Source organism: Leucoraja erinacea, chromosome 2 (genome assembly GCF_028641065.1).
Source record: "Leucoraja erinacea ecotype New England chromosome 2, Leri_hhj_1, whole genome shotgun sequence".
In the NCBI taxonomy this organism is placed as follows: Eukaryota; Metazoa; Chordata; class Chondrichthyes; order Rajiformes; family Rajidae; genus Leucoraja; species Leucoraja erinaceus.
The window spans coordinates 108,979,254-109,000,865 of record NC_073378.1 but is presented as its reverse complement, the minus strand read 5'-3'; the positions used below and the strand labels follow the sequence as shown (position 1 = coordinate 109,000,865).

The window sequence follows — 21,612 nt, the reverse complement described above, 5'->3', positions numbered from 1 at the left end:
GCCATTTGGCCCTTCGAGCCAGCACTGCCATTCAATGTGATCATGGCTGATCATCCCCAATCAGTACCCCATTCCTGCCTTCTCCCCATATCCCCCGACTCTGCTATTTTTAAGAGCCTATCTAGCTCTCTCTTAAAAGCATGAGCTGACAAGTTGTGGTGAACTTCACCCTGGGGGGTTAAAATAAATAATTAATGCAATAGTTAATGCATCAGTCAATTTTTCAAAACTCCCCTAATTTGGAGAAGGTTCTATCAGATTCCAGGGTCTTCCCAGTGTACAAAACTAAACTTGTGTGCAATCCGTACATACAAATGAGCATATAGGATTTGATGCATTTTAGACTTGCAAACGGTTGGGATTACGCAACAAGAAACATAGAAAATAGGTGCAGGAGTAGGCCATTCGAGCCTGCACCACCATTCAATATGATCATGGCTGATCATCCAACTCAGTATCCTGTACCTGCCTTCTCTCCATACCCCCCGATCCCTTTAGCCACAAGGGCCACATCTAACTCTCTCTTATAGCCAATGAACTGGCCTCAACTACCTTCTGTGGCAGAGAATTCCAGAGATTCACCACTCTTCTGTGTGAAAAATGTTTTTCTCATCTCGGTCCTAAAAGATCTCCCCCTTATCCTTAAACTGTGACCCCTTGTTCTGGACTTCCCCAACATCGGGAACTATCTTCCTGCATCTAGCCTGTCCAACCCCTTAAGAATTTTGAAAGTCAACCCTCGAGCCAAACCCCTAGCGCCACGGCTCGCTGGTTGGCCTGGAATAACTGGCCGCCGTTCACGCGGCGGCGGTTGGTGTGAAGTGCCGATTGCTACTGGCCTGGAGTGCGGACAGATGTGCGCCGCCTCTCACCCGTTTAACAACGAAATAGTGTTTCACATTAAGGTTGGATCAGCTTTTAAATTGGTTCTCCAACATGTAATAAAATTTAAGCCAATTTGATCTTTAGTCTCCTCTCTCATTTTCCTGAGTTTCCATAGTCCTCGATTCCCTTATTGTTCCAAATTCTCTGTAGCATATGCCTACGCAGTGTTCAATGCTACTTTTAGAATTCTCAAAGGATTCGCACTTTAGAAGAAATTCCTCTCAACTCAGTCTTAAATGGTTAACCCTTGACCTTACACCATGTCTCATTTTAGATTGTGTTACTATGATAAACATCCTAACAGCATTTACTTTATGAACCTGTCTAAGAGTTATGTTTAAAAAAAAATTGTTTTCATTTTTCTCAATTCCTACATATTCTTCTTAATGCTTATTTGTTATGATTCATGTTGTGGGGCTTCATAGACTTTAGCCTCATGGTCATTCAATAGCTGGAGCTTCTGCTTAATTTGGTCATCAACTTTCCATTATTTAACTTCAACAGTAAAAAAAACATGCAAAGGCCACCAAATGCAACCCTATAAATTCCCAACTATTAACTCCATATAGCTGTATAGATGAAAAATTGCATCAAAACATTTGATGGTCACCAAGACTGCACTTAATTCAGTTTGACAATAATAGATTGGATTGAATGGTATTCAGCACGGAAACAGGCCCTTCGGCCCATCAAGTCCACACTGATCACCCGTTCACACTAGTGCTGTTATCCCACTTACCCATATACTTGCTCCACACTATGGGCAATTTACAGAGGCCAATTGACTTACAAACCTGCATATCTCTGGATGAAGGAAGGAAACCGGAGCACTCTGAGAAGTCACACGTTCAGAGGGAGAACGTGCAAACTACACACTGACAACACCCAAGTCACGATCTTTGGCGCGGTGAGGTTGCAGCTCTGCCAGTAGCACCACTGTGCCACATTCTGTGCAAAGCATCTTAGATAAATAAAGCATCTTAGAAACCACCGATGTATTTAAAAATCAAAAGGAAAAGTCTTGAGATGGTACAGCTTTTATTTCAATTCTTTTGATCAAATGCAAATAGCTTACATTGTTATGCAAAAATAAATAACTGATCAGTAAGTGGTGGTCACCAGTTGTAGCACATCCTGTCACTTTCCTGTCAGCAGCGGAAAGTACTTCTATTCCTGCATTTCTCCAGGGCATCGAATATCATCAATTTTTAATATCATTTTCACCACTTGGGTAGCCAAAGAAATTTGTTGCTTCTTTCCAATTAGAGTCTCTACGACATGTTGTTTTTTCATATCTAGAACGAATAGTAAAGCAATTACTGGATTGAGTGAAAAAATAGTTGCAAATAATTTATTGCACAATACTTCACTCTTTTTCATGTATCTTCTATGAAAATGATTCACTGGCATTTGTAGGCAAGAATTAATAGTCAATGCATAATACCTCAGTCACATACACATTTTAATTTTCATTGTACATCAACAGTAGACAACAATAAGCCAACACTTATTCAAGGCAATTGCATTCCTAAGCAACCTAGTGTTATAGAACTCATTAAGTTAATCAATTTCACTCCCAACTTGTCTTCACTTGAACTAGCTCTGAAACCTCTCTCACTTTTACAATCTGCCTCCATCATAGGGAACAGATGAGTGACTGACTGCGATTACACCCCTCCCTCCAAGTCCCAGTTACCCTGACTACACATCCTCCCATCGTGTCTCTTGCAAGGATGACAATTCTTACACTCAATTTCTAAGCATCTGCTCCCAAGATAAGGCTGTCTATTCTAGGACATCAGAAACACCTTTTTTACTTCAGTAAATGTGGCATGTCCCCGTGCTGTTGTGGATGAATCCGTCACTCGTGTATCCCGAGTCCCAGTTCAACTCTTGCTTCCCCTTTCCCTCAGACGCAACAAGGAATGAGTTCTGGTCCTTGCATTTTACCTTACCGGCTTCCATATCCAACACATCATTCTCCAAAATTCCCACCACCAGTCACATATTCCCATCCATGCCTCTTTCCAGACCATTGCCTCCACAACTCCTTTGTCGACTCTTCCCTTCACACCCAACTACCCCCTCCCCAGGTACTTCCTCCTGCAACCACAGGAAATGTAATACCAGTCTCTACACCTCCTTGCTCACGTCCATTCACGGAGCCCCAGTAGTCCTCATCTATATCTTCGAACCTCATCTACTGTATTTGGTGCTGCCATTGTGACCTTTACAATAGTGAGACCAAGTGTAGACTAAATGACTGTTTTGCCAAGCATTTGCTGGATCCCCTGGGTGCTAACATTTGAACTCCCCTACCCATATCAACCTTTCTGTCCATAGTCTCCTCTCTTGCCAGAGCGGGACAACACACAAACTGCAACTATTCGGTAGAAGCGTGGGTATCTTACAACTCAACAGTATGAACATTTAATTCTCTATTTAAGTTATACCCACTGTTCCCCTCCCCCCCCCTTTCCTGTGCATCTTCCCTACCCCAGTGCACTTGCATCCCACTATCCTGCCCCTTTCTCCTCTCTCCGCCATCTCCCTCAACCCACTCCACCCATCCCTCTCCCTCGAGCTTTACATTTTCACTATTGAGTAGAGCCCATTTTCATATTACAGCAATACACACTATCCAAATTGACTGACAATCCTATTTGTCGCTCTAGTTTCTATGCCATTTTAAATGTTACTCAGATGTTTTCATTTGCCAATACACCATTTAAGCTAAAACGTCATGAAAAAACAATTGGTCAGCTGGTCAAATGCATTGCTGACTTTCCTTAATCCAAAATGCTCAACTATATTGGTCACCGAACATTTTCAATCTTTATTGCAACTATATTGGTAACTCCTTCAACAGAGCGTGGCATGTCCTTTACATTGTCCAATCAAATCAAACAATACACACTGTGGCCGCACTTCTCATTCTCATCCTCTCCAAACCTCTTTAGAACGTTTTAGGCATCCACACCATCTTCCTCTCTTGCCCATGTTAGTACTGAAACACTTCCATTAATTTATTTAGAATTTAGAATACCAGACACTGCCTCCCATCTGCTTCTCAACTATACATTGCCATTCAATAACAATCTGCCAGAATACCAGGTTCCATATATACTCAAATCTTATACCTGCTGATCCTGACCACTCCATGGTCTCAGTTTTCATAAGGATGTCCAAACATGGAAAGCCATGATTTGCTCCATCTAAGTAATGGGAAAACTGAACTATTTTGTCTTATAACTGCTTCTAATTATGACAATGTGCAATGTCTTAGACAGACGGGATGATAACCAAGTGTCCTATTTGATCCGGAACGGAGCTTTTTGGGTAATTTTACCTGATAAAAAGCAAAGCAGGCAATTTGCACACAATGCTCCCATATACGGCAATGTTGATATAATTTTAGTGTTATGGATCCCTACGAAGACTGTCCACTTTCACTTCTTCATTGCCAGTTTACTTTAATCGTCAGTTTTAGCTCCTGCCATTCATCCTTTTTGGAACAGACTCTTTGGAAATAACAACTGTTAACTTTCTTCCTATATTTCACACTATCAACTAGGTCATCTGAAATTCATTTACATTTATCTATATTTACCGTTGAAGCTTTTTGAACTGTTAATCCTTGTTAATGGTCCTAAATCAATTGAAATCATTGCAACTTTGATTGAGGTGCATCTCAATACAAAACATCAACAATAACAAATAAAAGATCCATAATACATATTGGCTAAATTGTAAGCCATTTATCCTTATATGCAGTTGTTAAAAGGTTCATACCGTTTGTCTCCTTGTGTAAACAATCTATTCCCAGTGCAGGGTTGTTCTCCTTCACCTGTTTGGCTCGAACTTCTGTCATTGTCTGGATCGGGTTGTAACCACTGTTTTCTGCCAATGACATTGGAATGACTTCTAGGGCATCAGCGAAAGCTCTCATTGCATATTGTTCAAAAGTAGGACACTGTATAACAAGAGAGACAGAACACAAAAATACTGAAATGCAACTACCAGTATTCTAGACAATGATCAGAAAACAAAAATGTGGAATATTCTCTCAACAATTCTTGAAGACACTTGGCATATAAACCAAAGAACAAACAGTCACAGCAAATGAAAATCTTGTTCCTTGAAGACAAGAAAATAGAATCACACAAGAAACTGATTTTTAAAAATATTTAATTCAATTAGCATTTTACCTTGTCAGCTGCCTCATTTACAGCTAAAGCACAGGCGATCTCTGCAGCACCACCACCATATACAACACGATTATCTTTCACAAGATTTCGAATTACACACAATGCATCATGAAGTGCTCTTTTTGCCTCTTCAATTATCTGGAACAAATTGTAGCCATAATTAAATCAATGCAAATTAAATCACAACAATTCCACGCTGAAATATATTCTGGTTCAACAATCTTGAAATATGGCATAGTGGCAATTATTTTGACAGTAAAAAGCTATGCGAGAAAGATAAATTACCTCTAAAACAAAGTGTATTCAATAAAGTTAAAACACAACATAACAGGAGGCAAACATCCCAAAATCAAACATTCCCAAAGCTGGTTTACTCAAAAAGCAAGCACACACCTTTTACAATGAATCTATACTTGTGGATATGAAAAAACATGTCAAACTTATTGTAATTGCAAAATAGGTCCCACCATAACCCAAAATAAGCCACCATAACCAATATTATTGCACATATCCATATAGAAAGCCTTATTTTGTAACACAAGTTCAAAGCACTGATAAATATCTAAAATTTCATTATCACTTTAACACCCTCTGCAAAACAAAAATATAAATAACTGATTTGAAAAAAAACTATATGAACTGAAAGGATAATTCAAATGTAATGTTCTAAAATACTACATATACCAAATAGAAAGTGTTGGAGGAACCCAGTGGATCAAGCAGTGTCCGTGGATGAAAGGACAGGTAACGTTTTAGATCAGGACCCTTCTTCAGACACCACAGATGCTGCCTGACCCAGTGAGTTTTTAGTTCAAGATTCCAGCACCTGCAGCTTCTTATGTCTATCCCACATACCATTTTATTTCCACCTCTGATGAAGATAGTCACTGCCCTTGAGTTCTGGCACTCTTCAATCACAAGCATCTTGTCCTTAGTAGTTCCAAAAGATAATTCTTTTACGATACCAGCACTGCCGAGCTTTTCAGGTGTAAGTTCTGAAAACCGAGGAACAATGCGCCCCCCAGTGGCAATAGCTATAAGCTGTAACAAAAAAAAAGTGTTAATGGTACTCTGTGCTGTAAACACTAGCACTCTACTAAAATGTGAAGCGACTGTACTCACCTCAATTTCAGGCCCACCAACCCAACGTATAGCCGGAAGCTTATTCTGGAGGAGCAAATGGTTTGCTTCATCATCAAACCCCCACTGGCAAATAGCTAGATTGGCACCGGTATTTTTTACCTTATAAATAAAATATAATGCCTGGAATTAGTGTACAAGGTTTATCACAAAACTTTAGTCCAATCACGGATGCGTTAACTGACCTGATTGATCATTTCTGCGAATTTATCCTTTTCATATTTTTGCAAGGCTTTGTAATCTTCCACAGAGGTCACATCAAGCTTATGCTTGGTTTTTGGTTTTGGTGGTTCAAATGGACAAGTCAAAATTGCAAGCTTTGCATCTTTTACCACCTAGGAAACAAGATATTTAAATATACATCTTTTTTGGCAGTAATAAGCAAAGCTACAACATTTATAAAGGCTTGTTATTATTTCAAGGCTACAGCTGAAATACATTTTAATCTGCACAAGTTATTTCTAAAGTATTTCCAAAAAGATGGTAACATAATGACAAATTTAGGTTATGCAAATAGTTATGAAGTGTGCATGCCTCACTTTTACAATGCAGAAATGTCATACCTTTGGCATTTGTGGATGGCTAAATTCTTTGTCCACCACAACTCCTTTAATTAACTGTGTGTCCTCAAGTTTTCCACCAACTTTACCTTCCACCTTCATCAACTCAAAATCGACATCCTTGCGCTCCATATCAGCAACAGATAGGACTGCATCCACAGCTATTTCTGCCATTTGTCTATGGCAACGATTAATACTGCAAAAGGGAGAAGATTTTTTGAGCATAGGGAAAACAGCAAGATTAATTCATTGAAAGGATGGAATCAGGCCTTCAGCCCACCTCGTTCTAGCCGATCATCAATGTTCACACTAGTTATGTTATCCTACTTTCATATCTACTCCCTGCAGACGAGGGGCAATTTACAGAGGCCCAATAACCCACTAACCCTCAAGCATTTGGTATGGCGGAGGAAACTAGAACACCCAGAGGAAACCCACATCACAGGGCAAATGTGCGAACTCCACACTGACAGCACCCACGGTCAGAATAGAACCCAGGGCTCTGGCACTGAGGCAGCAGCTACCAGCTGCACCATTGGGGTTGAACAATCTTGAGTTCTCAGTTTCAGTATTCAGTTTTGAGTACATATAAAATGATGACCATTAGGATACCAATTTCCAGCAGATTCAGCTTTCAAATGAAAGCTGCGTAAAAATCTGAAATGGCAGAAATTTTGACAATGTCACCATTTAACTCACAAACCTAGCAATCATCGAGATGGTGGTGAACCAACAACTACAAACAGACTTTTTGGAGAAGACGCTCCTGGATTTAGATCCAGTAACAACAACAACACACTTCCAGATTAGTATGGCAAATAACAGAGTGCTGGTGGTGGTGCTGTTTCCATGCACCTGCTACCCTCATTCTGTTTAATGGCGGAAGTCTCAAGAGGTGCTGTCACCCGTGGTCTGTGTTTAGCACAATGGATTTTGTGGTTTGCACATTCCAGTCACAGGTCATTGGTAGCTGAGAAATGAATGTTTAATGTGGCAGATGTGCTCTCTGTTCCTACCCAAGAAGCTGGATATATTTTTTTCCAAATTCTGTCTGCTACATCCATTTCCCTGTGTTGGAAAGAACTGCAGATACCAGTTCGAAGGTAGACACAAAATGCTGGAGTAACTCAGCGGGTCAGGCAGTATCTCTGGAGAGAAGGAATGGGTGACGTTTCGGGTCAAGACCCTTCTTCAGACTGAAGTGCCTTGACCCAAAACGTCACCCATTCCTTCTCTCCAGAGATGCTGCCTGAACCGCTGAGTTACTTCAGCATTTTCTGTCCATTTCCATCTTATCAAAGTAAAAGTAGCCGTTATTGTCATTCAGACCTTGCGGTCTGAACGGAATTTTGTTGCCTTGCAGTCCTACATATAGTAAAAATGACAAAAACACACAATAAACACAAATTAACATCCACCAGTTTGCCCAAGTTATCTGGTTATACTTGGGCAAAGCAACTGTAATGAATCATTTGTGAATTCATTACTGGCATTTATATTCTACTCTTCCAGCCCTTGAATAGCCCTCTTAATGAAGATGTTGTCTGCTCATTATCCTGGCAGTCCTACCTCGTCATTGAAGTTGGTACTGTACAGACCAAGACAAACAAATGTAACGTTATTGTACCTTCATGACCTTCTTTACATCTCGTACTTCTTCAGTGTCCAGCTTCCCAATAGATAACTTTCTATTCTAAACCCACTAGTCATGTGCACACCCACAAGTATGTCTAAAATAACAGATCAACTCAAATGACCAGGTTGGAATTTAGTGATCGAAATCAACAGAATGATTAACATATAAAACCAAAATAATAAAATTCAAGTCAGAAGAATTTGTCACCACACATATGAAGTGGTCATCTGAGCTAGCAATTAGAAAACACTCAATGAAAAAGACCGAGCAGGCTAATCATTGATGTCAAAAATGTATGAATTATAAGTAGAGAAACAAAACTTTCATTCTGGAAAAGGTAAACATGGTGAGAGGTTTGAGTTTTTTGAGAGGTGGTGTAATGAAATAGATAAGATAGTTATGTGGAGAAAAATGTACAAGGATCCCCTTATCCTTCTTTATGCAAAAGTGATCAATGCTCAGAATGAGGAACTAACTGGAGTAAAAGAGAATTATTTAAGGACTATGTACATGTAATTATTTAAGGAATATGTACATGGATGTTTCTCGGCATGTCTTGTGTGGGGGAGAAAAACCGGGAAACCATTCTTCAGTCACACTCGACAGAGAGGCGACTTTTTCCATGTTGCTTCTCTGTCTCCCCTTTCGTGGCCTAACGGCACGGATTGAAGCGGCCTTTCCTGGAGTTGAGCCCAGTGCACCAGCTGCGGGCGCAGCTTGGACTTTTACCATCGCGGTGCGGGAACGAACCCTTGCCCCAATCGCCAGAAAGGAGTGCTCCAATCGCTGGCCTGGTGACTTTGACATCATGGGGCTGTGGTCTGCAGAGCTTCTAGCCGCAGGCATCGAGTGGACTTGCCATCCGGAGCCTAGGATCCCTTGCCGGGGATCGCCAGAGAAGAGCTCCGACCACCGGCCTATAACATTCTGAATCCGTGGTCTCCGGTAGGAAAGTGCTGATTCGGGCACTCCCAAGCCTCGGAGTGTGTACGACCGTCCCGACATCGGAGTTTAGATCATCCCGACAAGAGAGCCTATAAATCTGGCTGTCCGTAGCAGCAACTATGGAGGGTTTATGGCCCCGACCAATGATGGACAAAGGAGGACTAGCTGAACTTCATTGGCTTCCACCACAGTGAAGAATGCTGTGGTGGATGCTTGTGTTAAATTCTATTGTGAGTTGTGTTTTTTTTTTTTTAAGTGTATTGCTGTTGGCAAATTCATTTCACTCTACCTTCGGGTGCATGTGACAAATAAATTTGACTTTGACGCCAAGTCACTCCACAACCAGAAACTAAGTAACAAAATCATTTGTGGGCAACTCCAAACACGTTCTTGAATGAGCCAATAAATAATTCACAACTGTGCCAGAAAAGATCAATCAAACCATTTACAGTGCATTCAGAAAGTATTCAGACCCCTTCACTTCTTCCACATTTTGTTATTCTAAAATAGATTAAATTCTTTTCTTGTTTTAAATCATCAATCTACCCACAATACCCCATAATAAAAAAACGAAAATAAGGGTTTAGAATTTTTTGCAAAGTAATTAAAAAGAAACAACTGAAATATCACATTTAGACATATTGCAAACATTTCTAAACACCTGTTTTCGCTTCTTCATTCTGGGGTCTTGTGTGTAGATTGATGATAAAAAATTTTTTTTAATCCATTTAAAAAAAAGCTTTAACGTAACAAAATATGGAAAAAGTGAAGGGGTCTGAAGACTTTCTGAATGCACTGTATATGGTAATGTACCTTGCTATCACATGCCTTAAGTTATCACAATTTCAAATTACTTTAATCATTTTTAACTTTTAGCACCTTCAGCAACTGCTCGAAGGGCCGAATGGCCTTACATGATACAATACATGCAATTTATACTCACACTTTAGAGCCAAGTGCAGTCATAGCTGTTTGAATCAGGGGCTCTTTGTTGTTTGGATCCACAGGAAAAATGTCACTGATCTTGTCCAGTTGGTCCATAGCAATGCGGGCAGCCAATTCATAACCATCAGCTACACGTATAGGATGAATACCACGATCCAATAATTGTTCAGCTTGTTCCAACAGGGCACCAGCAAGAACTGAAAAAATAATTGCCAATTTAAGATTCTAGTAGTGTGGTTCATACAAATAGATTTCCATTGCATTAATTATTTGGCCAGGATAGTATTTTACATCAAATGTTTTGTAGATGACAAGCGTTAGAAACTCAAAATATATATTAATATAAATAAATGTAAAACATATACAACTTACCAACCACACCTGTGGTACCATCGCCAATTTCATCATCCTGAGACTTTGAAAGCTCCACCATCAATTTAGCAACTTGATGCTCTACATCCATCATACTTAAAATGGTGGCACCATCATTGGTGACCGTCACTTCTCCATCCTTGTCCACCATCATTTTGTCAAGCCCTGAAGTGGAGAAATGGTAAATGTGTAATGACTCGTTTCTAAAGCAAAAGGGTCAATTGAATATTGCCAAGATAGCTCATCTCTACCCATTTAAACATTTTTCATTTTGATAAACCAGAGAGTGTGTTTATAGCCAACTGTCATTTGTCGCAAGTTGTTGAAGTGCAGCATTATGTAAAAGAACATCAGGTCACAACAGTAAAGAGTTTCAAACAGAACCTCAATATATTAGCACACATGATTTAAAGACTAAATTTAAAGAATTGGGGACTAAAGGACCTGTCCCACTTACTAGATTTTTAGGCGACTTGCCGACACCCGTCACAGTCGCAGCAGGTTACCGAAAATTTTCAACGTTGAAACTTTTCGGCAAACTGCTGCAACTATGACGGGTGCCGGCAAGTCGCCGAAAAAAAATCGCATAATGGAGGCCCTTCAAATATAGTTTAAAAGGCTTTGTGATCACTAGGAGTTAAAATATACCAACAAATATTTAGACAAATAAGCAAACTGGAATAAGAGCTTTAAATAGTTTGCACCAATGAAGATAAAGAGAAAATGGGGTCTACATATACATATATTTATACAGATTAGATAAGATTATTAACATATAGAATGTTAGTTTTTATAACTAGAATGATAAAATAAAATGGGAAGTGATTTTATTTCTTGATAATAGAAACTGTACCACAGAACATATCAGCTTTGGTAACTGTAAGCGACGGTTTTACCAAAATGTTATGAGGCCCAAAGAATTATAAAAGGAACTTGATAATTGATTATTTGCGAATTTTGAATTAATGGAGACTCTTGAAATATTCTACAAAAGAGAGAAATTAGAAAACTTCACACGAAAGGGATAAAGAAACATGGAACTCTTCCACAACATTTGAAAACATAAAATTTCATTGGTCAGGGCACCAAGTATAAATGTCAGGAGGACATGATGCAGCGTTATTGGATTTTGGTTAGGCCGCATTTATTGTATTGCATACAGTTCTAGTTGCCCCATTACATGAAAGATGTTGAGGCTTTGAAAAGAGTAGAGGAGGTTTACCAAAATTATAGGTACACAAAAATGCTGGAGAAACTCAGCGGGTGCAGCAACATCAATGGAGCGAAGGAAATAGGCAACGTTTAGGGCCGAAACCCTTCTTCAGACTCAAATTACTCAGTTTACCAAAATTATGCCTGGATTAGAGTGTGTTAGCTACAGGGAGAGGTTGGACAGACATGGAATCCTTTCTCTGAAATGCTGGAGGTTGCAGGGAAATCTGATTGGAAGTATATTAAATTATGAGAGGCATTGAATTGCGGGGAGATCTGATTAGACATATATAAAAGTATGAGGCATGACAGACAATCAAATATTGGAGGGCATAGCTTTAAAATAAGATAGGCAAAATTTAAGGGAGATGTGTGGGGCAAGTTTGTATTTGCACACGGGCGCACTCAGAAAGTGGCGACTGCCTGGAATATGCTCTTTCTAAATGTCAAATTGAATTAATAAGGGTATAAAATAATATTTTATCCAAGGTTAACAGCCCAAGGTGTATTGATAGGTTTAAGGTAAATGTAATTACATAACAGGTCCACAATGATCTCATCTTGGCTGAATAGTACACAAGTGAATCATCAAATCTTATTTCCTCAAGATCTGAAGCCATCTCATGTCTTAAAAAAAAAAAAAAAAAGCAGCTTACCTTTTGGTCCAAGGGATGTTCTCAGTGTATTTGACACTGCTTTTGCTGCCATGATATGCGACTGCAACAAGCAATAACAACACTATTAGAATTTTGAACTTTGATTATGAAATACTTATTAAAGCTTTTCTATTTGAAATATAATCCTGGATGCAAAACGAAAATTGCAGTTTTTTATTATACATCAATTCAACTTATCACATTGATTACCAAGATTTCTCAAATTAGTCTGAAGAAGGGTTTCGGCCCGAAACGTTGCCTATTTCCTTCGCTCCATAGATGCTGCTGCACCCGCTGAGTTTCTCCAGCTTTTTTGTGTAACTTTCTCAATTATCATGTGTTTATTAAAAAACGTTGTTCATACTAATATCCAAATGGACCAACTGGAAAACCTTTGTTAATAGCACAAAGCAAAAGGACATTTTGAGCAGAACGCAAAGTACAAATTCTCGTAAACATCCTCTGGACCCTCTTCAACACCAGCTGAACTGCTCACAATACTCCAAATATGGTCTGCCCAGTGCCTTATAAAGTCTTAAACCCCTGTCAAGATTCAAGAGTTTATTGTCATGTGTCCCAGATAGGACAATGAAATTCTTGCTTTGCTTCAGCACAACAGAATATGGTAGGCATGAATACAGAACAGATCCGTGTGTCCATATATCATTATATAAATATATACACACGAATAAATAAACAGATAAAGTGCAAGTAAACTATTAAACTATAAACAAGTGGCTATTAATGTTCCGAGTTTTGTTTGAGTTGAGTTTAATAGCCTGATGGAACGTGGAGAAGTAGCTATTCCTGAACATGGATGTTGCAGTCTTCAGGCTCCTGTACCTTCTACCTGAAGGTAGCAGGGAGATGAGTGTGTGGCCAGGATGGTGTGGGTCCTTGATGATGCTGCCAGCCTTTTTGAGGCAGCGACTGCGATAGATCCCCTCGATGGTAGGGAGGTCAGCGCCGATGATGGACTGGGCAGTGTTTACTACTTTTTGTAGTCTTTTCCGCTCCTGGGCACTCAAGTTGCCGAACCAAGCCACAATGCAACCGCAGCATGCTCTCTACTGTGCACCTGTAGAAGTTAGAGAGAGTCCTCCTTGACACATTAGGTCCCACTTTCACGACCTCTGCCGAGTTTGCCATTGACTCATACTCGCAGCATGGTCGCCACGAGGTCGGAGCAGGTCGTAGGTACTTGTGGCATCAGGTAGGTCGCGGCATTTTTTCTAGCCTGATAAAAAATGCCCATGAGTAAAAAAAGTTGACATGGAAAAAAAAGATGCTTTTTACTCGTAGGTGGTCAGAGGCAGTCGAAGGAAAGAGCATAAGAGATGGAATTTTAATCCTGGCAAATGTAAATTGAAGTAATTTGCAGATCCAACAACGGAAGGACGTACATCATAAACATCAGGACCCTCGACCATTGAACAATAAAGGGCCAGGATTCCTTAAGGTGGCGATGAGAAGTAGATAAGGCAGTGAAGAAAGTCTACGAGATGCTGGCCTTCATTTGCCAGGACATAGAACACAATAAAATGGAAGAGAAGCTATACAACTTTATAAAATTCTGGTTAGCCTACAGCTGAAGTATTTGTATGCAGTTCCAGTTACCACACTATAGAGAAAGCTTAATTGTATTGGGCAGAAGGGGTAATTCACTAAGCTGTTGTCTTGGATGGATCATTTAATTTATGACGAGACCAAATAGGTTGTGTTTGTATTCCTTGGAGCAGAGGAGGTCTGGGAGGTGGCGGGGTAAGACTAGGTAGCAATATACAAAATTATGAGTCATATATTGGTTTATTTTGTTGATTTATTACCATAGAAACATAGGAAATAGATGCAGGAGTAGGCCATTCGGCCCTTCGAGCCTACACCGCCATTCAATATGATCATGGCTGGTCATCCAACTCAGTGCCCTGTACCTGCCTTCTCTCCATACCCCCTGATCCCTTTAGCCACAAGGGCCACATCTAACTCCCTCTTAAATATAATCATATAATAATACCATCATGTGTTGGTACACTGAGATACAGTGAAAAAGATAGACCGAATAACGAGAATTTCCCTTCCCAGCCCCCCATAATGGAGGTGTCAAAAAGCAGGTGCCAAAGGTTTACAGGAGCAACAGGGTTAGAGGATTTCAGGTGTCCACCCCTCCTCCCCCCCCCCCCCAAACCCCAGATGATGCTTGCATCTGTATATATTGCCCAAGGCAGTAATTCACATTTATAAAAGTACAGGTGCACAAGGTAGGGGACTAAGAATTAAAGTTTACCCCTTCACCCCCCCACATAAAAGCCCTCCAAACTAACTGCCTAACATTTAAGCAATGATTTACAGATGTTTAAGCGTCTCCCGGTCTCCGGGGAGGAGGCAGCCGCTATAGTAGTACAGACCTGGGTTGACCGTGGGTCGTTTCGGGTCAAGTTTGGCGCCAAACGCGAGCTTTGGTGCGCAGACGACATCTGGAAAAAATGGCCGGTTTTTGGAGTTTTTCGGTTTCCGGAACACCGGATAAAAGGTTGTGCATCTGTATCTGGATGTGTACTTGCCTACCCAACGCATAGAAGGGTCAGACTAAGTGCTGGTAAATGGATTACGATTAAATCAGTATTTGATAGTATTTTCAAGGCGGTCTTAAGGACCTGTTTCTTTGCCGTATGACTACATGTTTAAATCTTTCTTATAGTTTTGTTTCTATTGGGTGCGGGAAAATTGATTCATGATAAACAAAGATGTGTATTTTACTTCGAAAAGTATTTTCAGTACCAAGTACCACACCATCAAAAAATTAAAAATGAGGTACAGTTCCTCAGGAATCACAAGAAACTGCAAATGCTGGGAGCTTAAGCAAAACACTAAGTGTTGGAGTAACTCAGCAGGTCAAGCAGCATCTGAGGAGGGAATGGACAGACGTTTGAGCTGGATATTCTTCTTCAGACCCTTTTCTACAAATACACATCCCTGTGATAATAACATGTACATTACTATTATACCAAGATGACTAATTTCAGCAGCAATTATTCTCAAAAGGTAAAAATAAAGTGTGCCTTTATTTCCATTTGCAATCATTACTTAGAACTGGCTGCAAAGAGAATTGTGCATATTATATTAATTATCTGGGGGTTATTAATAGTGGCAAGGATGTGAATGACCTGGAAAAAAGTATAGATTAAATATTATAATGGTTGCAGGTGTAAAGGATATAGCCAACATAGTCGACTGAAACAGCTGGAATGGATCCAAAGAAAGGGCTTTACCTGAAATATTCACTCTCCTCATGGAGGCTACTCGATTTGAATATTTCCACTTTTTTCTGTTTTAATTTTAAAAATCTAATTTCTGCAGATTTCTGGTTCGAGGTTATTCCCCTTTGATTCAGAGAAGATTTAAGATAGACACAAAAAGCTGGAGTAACTCAGCGGGACAGGCAACATCTTTGGAGAAGGAATGGGTGACGTTTCAGGTCGAGACCCTTCTAAGTGAAACTGTTCCCATTAGATAGGTATGTTACAAAACCTACCTGAATCGTCATTGGGAATCTGCCCTCAGCCATGGCCGCGATTTTGGCGCTGTTTGGAGGGGGCGGGTTTAAAACGCGATTTTTACTAGGCTGTACTAATCGCACATGTTCAGCCTAGTAAATCATTAACGAAAAATCGCTGCAAGACCCGGTCGCAAAAGGTATTATTAGTTTTATAGGCCTCGATAATATAGTTCTAATAGTTTTAAAATTACTGTTTCATACCGCAACCTCTCGCAGCCCCAGGGTTTTATAAAGCAAACAATTAAAGGTATGTACCTTATTTTTACATTAAATGGGGTATATATATAACCCTATATATCAAGTTATCTATAACGAATAGTTCATTTTGGGCTTTTTATATCCCGCAGTATTTTTCTCGGCATTTGAGGGCACTAATCCAGTGCTATGTCAACGTTCTAAACCAGCACGTTCCACATGAACCCACTAGAAAGCCGATTTAAATGGGCATTTATTTACAGCAATTGAACACTAAATTCCTTCCATTTGGCCTATAAATTAATGTAAATTAGATATAAAAATCATGTTATATTGTGAATTATTTGTGAATAATCTTTGGACACTTAGGCTATTTAAAAATGTTAATCTTTCCTTAAGAAATGGGCTTTTGATTATCCAAGATCACAGCTTTTTTGTAATGTCCATTGAAAATCAATAGGGAACAAGATGCTAATTTCCGAGTATGAAAATGGTCATAACTTTTTTAATACTTGAGATATGAAAGTGAATTTGGTGTCAAATTAAACTTATTGTTATGCTTTCTTTATCTGATGGGATAAATTGCAGACTTGATTTTTTAAATCTCAAAATTTTGTAACATTGCTACATTAGAAAATCTTTCAGGGAACGGGACATTATAAACAGTTTGAGCAGGGAAAACATGTTTTTTTAATGCATGCATGGTAAAAACTTAATCAGGGCTTCCAAAAGTAAACTGGATAGGCACTCTCAGGAAAAAAATACCACTAAAAATCAGGTACAGGGAGGTTTCACGGCAGTCGGGTCACGACCCATGACCCGTACTGTTGCTAGGCTACTCCAAATGGATTACACTCGATGTACTGCAGATAGGCACTTACCATTGTTTCCAGCGTAGCGGGCCCGTTAAAACCCACTGAAATTGTTCATTTTTGCACTGTAAATAATTATGGAAATCGGGATAAGCATGTAAGACATTTAGCATACTTCAGAATTCCAAAAGTGAGGAGAAATGACGGTGGATAAAATCGAGAGCTGAAGGGCCAACAACAGCCAGAGTGCTTGGCGAACATTGGCCGTTTGCTCACTGCATTTCATCAACAGTAAGGCATTATTTGCGTTTTTTCTTGATTCCTTTGGCATCTAAAAAGTTTCAGAAGTGATAAATCTGGCTGTAATTTTTTTTAAATCGCCCATGTTTCTCGTGGGTTTTTACACACAAAATACAGCCAGATTTATCACTTCTGAGAATTTTTAGATACCAAAGGAATCAAGAAAAAACACAAATAATGCCTTACTTGATGAAATGCAGTGAGCAAACGCGATAATTACCAATATTTTCAATGTTTACCAAGCACTTTAGCTGCTGTAGTCCCTTCAGTTCTCGCTTCTCTATACCTTCATTTCGCTTCACGTTTGGAATTATAAAGTTGGGTACATGTCTCTCACACTTACCCCGACTCCCACAATTTTTTTCAGCGCAAAAATTCAACATTTTGCCGGTTTTTACCAGGTGGGAAAGTACGCGTTTCTAGCATTAATAACATGTACCAGAATGGACGGATGTCTTCAAGTTGGATTTAGCGGCTCCGTGCATCGAGCCCTATGACCCAGTGACCTTTCATGCAACCACCCTATACCACCAAAAGAACAAAGACTCAATGAGCCAAAAAAATTGGTTCTTGTCAATTTTCTTGATAAATATCCACCAACGACAGAATCAGAATGTTCGATCCACTGGTGAACAAAATTAGGATTATGTTTAAGAAAGAACTGCAGATGCTAGAAAATCGAAGCTGGACAAAAATGCTGGAGAAACTCAGCGGGTGAGGCAGCATCTATGGAGCGAAGGAAATAGGCAACGTTTCTGGTTCTTCAGTCTGAAGAAAGGTCACGACTCGAAACGTTATCTATTTCCTTCGCTCCATAGATGCTGCCTCGTCCGCTGAGTTTCTCCAAAAATGAGGATTATGTTTTTTTTTGTTTTTTTTTAAATGGTGCCAACTATGCCTCCTCTCACTTCTGGATATAATTTCAATCACTATATTTTAGATCTGTTAACGGCTACTGTGTGCGGCTCCATTTTTCACTCGTCGTTAACTATGCTGATGAATCGTCCAAATCAATGATTTAAAAAAACATGAAAGAAAGACGCACTGAAACCCATTGTGACTAAATATTGCAGCCATTAGCACGTTTGATCTCTCCATTTTCAGGTCTTGTTTCGGCCTGCGGATCGATGAACCGGCGACATCTTAGCCGGCTCGGACCCTCCGCCGATAGAAAGCGCGATCAGTTAAGCCGATGCCCAGCAGTGTTGCGGGGTGAAATGTTCAGCTCACTCATGGACCCAGCAGTGTTGCGGGGTAAATGTTCAGCTCACTCGTGGACCCAGCAGTGTTGCGGGGTGAAATGTTCAGCTCACTCATGGACCCAGCAATGTTGCGGGGTGAAATGTTCAAATGTTCAGCTCACTCGTGGACCCAGCAGTGTTGCGGGGTGAAATGTTCAGCTCACTCGTGGACCCAGCAGTGTTGCGGGGTGAAATGTTCAGCTCACTCGTGGACCCAGCAGTGTTGCGGGGTGAAATGTTCAGCTCACTCGTGGACCCAGCAGTGTTGCGGGGTGAAATGTTCAGCTCACTCATGGACCCAGCAGTGTTGCGGGGTGAAATGTTCAGCTCACTCATGGACCCAGCAGTGTTGCGGGGTGAAATGTCCCCCTCCCTCTACTCCATTTTCAACGTGCTCCCCATTACATCCGCTAGAGACCCAGCGCGGTGTAAACCGCCTTCACTCGGGCCCGGGGCGACATGAGGCAGGTTATATCTGTGGGGCCGTGGATCTATCTGCGACTCGGGCATTGTGACTGCAGCCACATCCCCCCACCACCCCCACAGCTTCACTGCCTCCGCTCACCCGGCCAACGGCGACCATGCGGCCGGCGGCCACCGACCGGCTAGCCGGCAGCACATGGGAGCGAGCAGCGCTCCGCCGAATGCGGCTTCGTTCCGCTTACCTTCAGCGCCTCCAGCCCCGTCAGCCGGGTCTTGCTGTCCTGGTCCTTGATAATGATGAAGGGTCGACCATATTCATCGAAAGCGATCGTCCCGATAGCGGACATGTCGGCGGTGAGTCGGCCGGGCTCGATGGCGATGGCGATGGGGGAGGGAGGGAGGCGGGACACGGGCTTCTGGAAGCGTCTGTCTGATTGCACCACTGCCCCATCCCAGGAGGGGAGGAAGGGAAGGTCACCCCGTCCTACAGCCGAATAAAAACCACAAACAAATCCCCAATATCCCTATATTTTTGCTGCATAACAGGAAATATATTTTACAGCAAGTTTAATGGTTAATGATCTGATTAAGACAATTGTTAAATGTAACTGGTGAAGGCTGTGTGTGTGTGTCTGTATTGGTTTGGTCCAGTCCGGGGTCACGTGACATCACGAGATGCGGCGGTTCGCCCAAGGCTGCCCGTGACGCACGTGACTGCAGAGGTGACGTCGGTTGGATCGCGTCCCTCCAAAATAACGGCGGCGCCTCAGGTTGAACAGATATAGTATAGTATATCTTTATTGTCATTTTCCTGAGTACTCGCATACCCAGAGGAAACAAAAAAACGTTGCTCAACCAGTGTCCATTCAGTGTGCAGTAAAAAATAAATAGGAATAAAAATACATATATCATGAACAAATTAAACACTCTACTCTCTACTAAACATCAACAGGCGTTCCGATCGGCAGCGGCACGACAGTGGCTCTGCTGCAGTGTGTCCAGGTTGGTGGTTGGTGCGCGATACTTTGGCAGGGGGCAAAGTCCGTTTATCAGTCTTATAGCCTGCGGGAAGAAGCTGAGGAGCAACCTGCTGGTTTTGCAGCTAATGCTCCTGTACCTCTTCCCAGATGGCAGGATGGAGAATATGTGATGCGATGGGTGGTAGGGGTCTTTGATGATGGAGATGGCCCTGCTGATACATCTCTTCCTGTATATGTCCAGCAGTAAAGGGAGTGGAGCACCAATAATCGTGCTGGCGGTCTTCACAATCCTGTCTAGTTGGTGCCGTTCGTATGCCTTGCAGCTCCCGAACCAGGAAGTGATGCGGTAGGTTAATGTGCTCTCGATCAAAGATCCTAGAGGAGCAAGATAGACCACTCCTCGAAAAACGCGTAGTATGACGTGTGTGATCGTCGACGCCATTTTTCGAGGCATTTATTGAGCTTCCCCCACACTGTCATGGCGTCCTTATCTAAATTTCATCTCACTGCTCTGCTATCAAGTATTCTAATCGTAAATCTAAACGACCCGACCTGTCATTCTTTAGGTTCCCCAATAAAAAAGAAAGGTGAGAAAATATTTTTATTATTTTCAGTCGATATTCTGTCGTGAAAATGTTATTTTCTGTTTTCCCATCAACGGCCATTGGGAAACTAGGTTTGTCGGTACATTAGAAAGTTATTAGACTTATTTTTAATAGTTCTTTACTTACCATAATAATAAAGACAATTTTAACACTTCTGTACGTTTTTGGTTTTGTTCTTGTAAGGGATTAGTCTCCACAATATGGCCGGCGGACATATCAGGTCCAGTGACCAGGAGATTTTTCGAGCTCAGATTCAAGTCCGAGAATGGGCGGCTGTTACCCATTATATTCCTCGAACATAGGGACATAGCAAACAACACTCACATACATACAAGACATCACAAGCAAAGATCACAAGCCCGCCGTGAAGAAGGGTGCAATCAAATATTATATAACTCTGCTCTATCATCTTTGGGTGCAATGGTGGGTCGGGGGGTTCGGTGGCGGCGGCCGCAATCAAAGATACTAGTGGAGCTCTGCTCTATAATCTTTGGTCGGAATGGGACGGCTGCGCGTTATAATGTGCTATCGTTCCACTCTCCCTCTCCTCCTTCTCCCTCTTCCCCTTGTCCCTGTCCCCCTTCTCCCTGTCCCCCCCTTTCCCCTTCTCCCTGTCCCCCCTTTCCCCTTCTCCCTCTCCTCCTTCTCCCTCTCCCCCCTTCTCCCTCTCTTCTCTCGATCTCTCCCCTCCTCTCGATCTCTCGCTCCCCTCTCTTCTCTCGATCTCTCTCTCTCTCTCTCTCTCTCTCCCCCCTCTCTTCGCGATCTCCCTCCCTTCCCTCTCTCCCTCCCTTCCATCTCTCCCTCCCTTACCTCTTCGTGAGAGTTGGCAGCTCTGCTATGCCTTGGGTCCAAAAGAGGATAGATAGAAAATACTTAATGGTCTTTGTAAGAAGATTTTAATAAGCTCTTCTACATTTAAGGTAAATTGACATATTAGA

The 21,612-nt window shown here is 41.3% G+C and overlaps 1 protein-coding gene across 1 annotated transcript; it reads right to left on the bottom strand.

Annotated features, from left to right (window-relative positions):
• Positions 1-1,906: 1,906 nt before the first annotated feature.
• cct5 (chaperonin containing TCP1, subunit 5 (epsilon)) lies at positions 1,907-19,489 on the bottom strand. Its single transcript, XM_055663046.1, has 11 exons — positions 19,329-19,489; positions 12,560-12,620; positions 10,692-10,856; positions 10,318-10,516; positions 6,797-6,989; positions 6,419-6,568; positions 6,216-6,335; positions 5,949-6,134; positions 5,094-5,231; positions 4,678-4,858; positions 1,907-2,180 (listed from the first exon to the last, which is right to left on the bottom strand). The coding sequence occupies exons 1-11, from the start codon at positions 19,431-19,433 to the stop codon at positions 2,053-2,055; spliced, it is 1,626 nt and encodes a 541-aa protein (XP_055519021.1). The 5' UTR covers positions 19,434-19,489; the 3' UTR covers positions 1,907-2,052.
• Between the last annotated feature and the right edge of the window lie 2,123 nt (positions 19,490-21,612).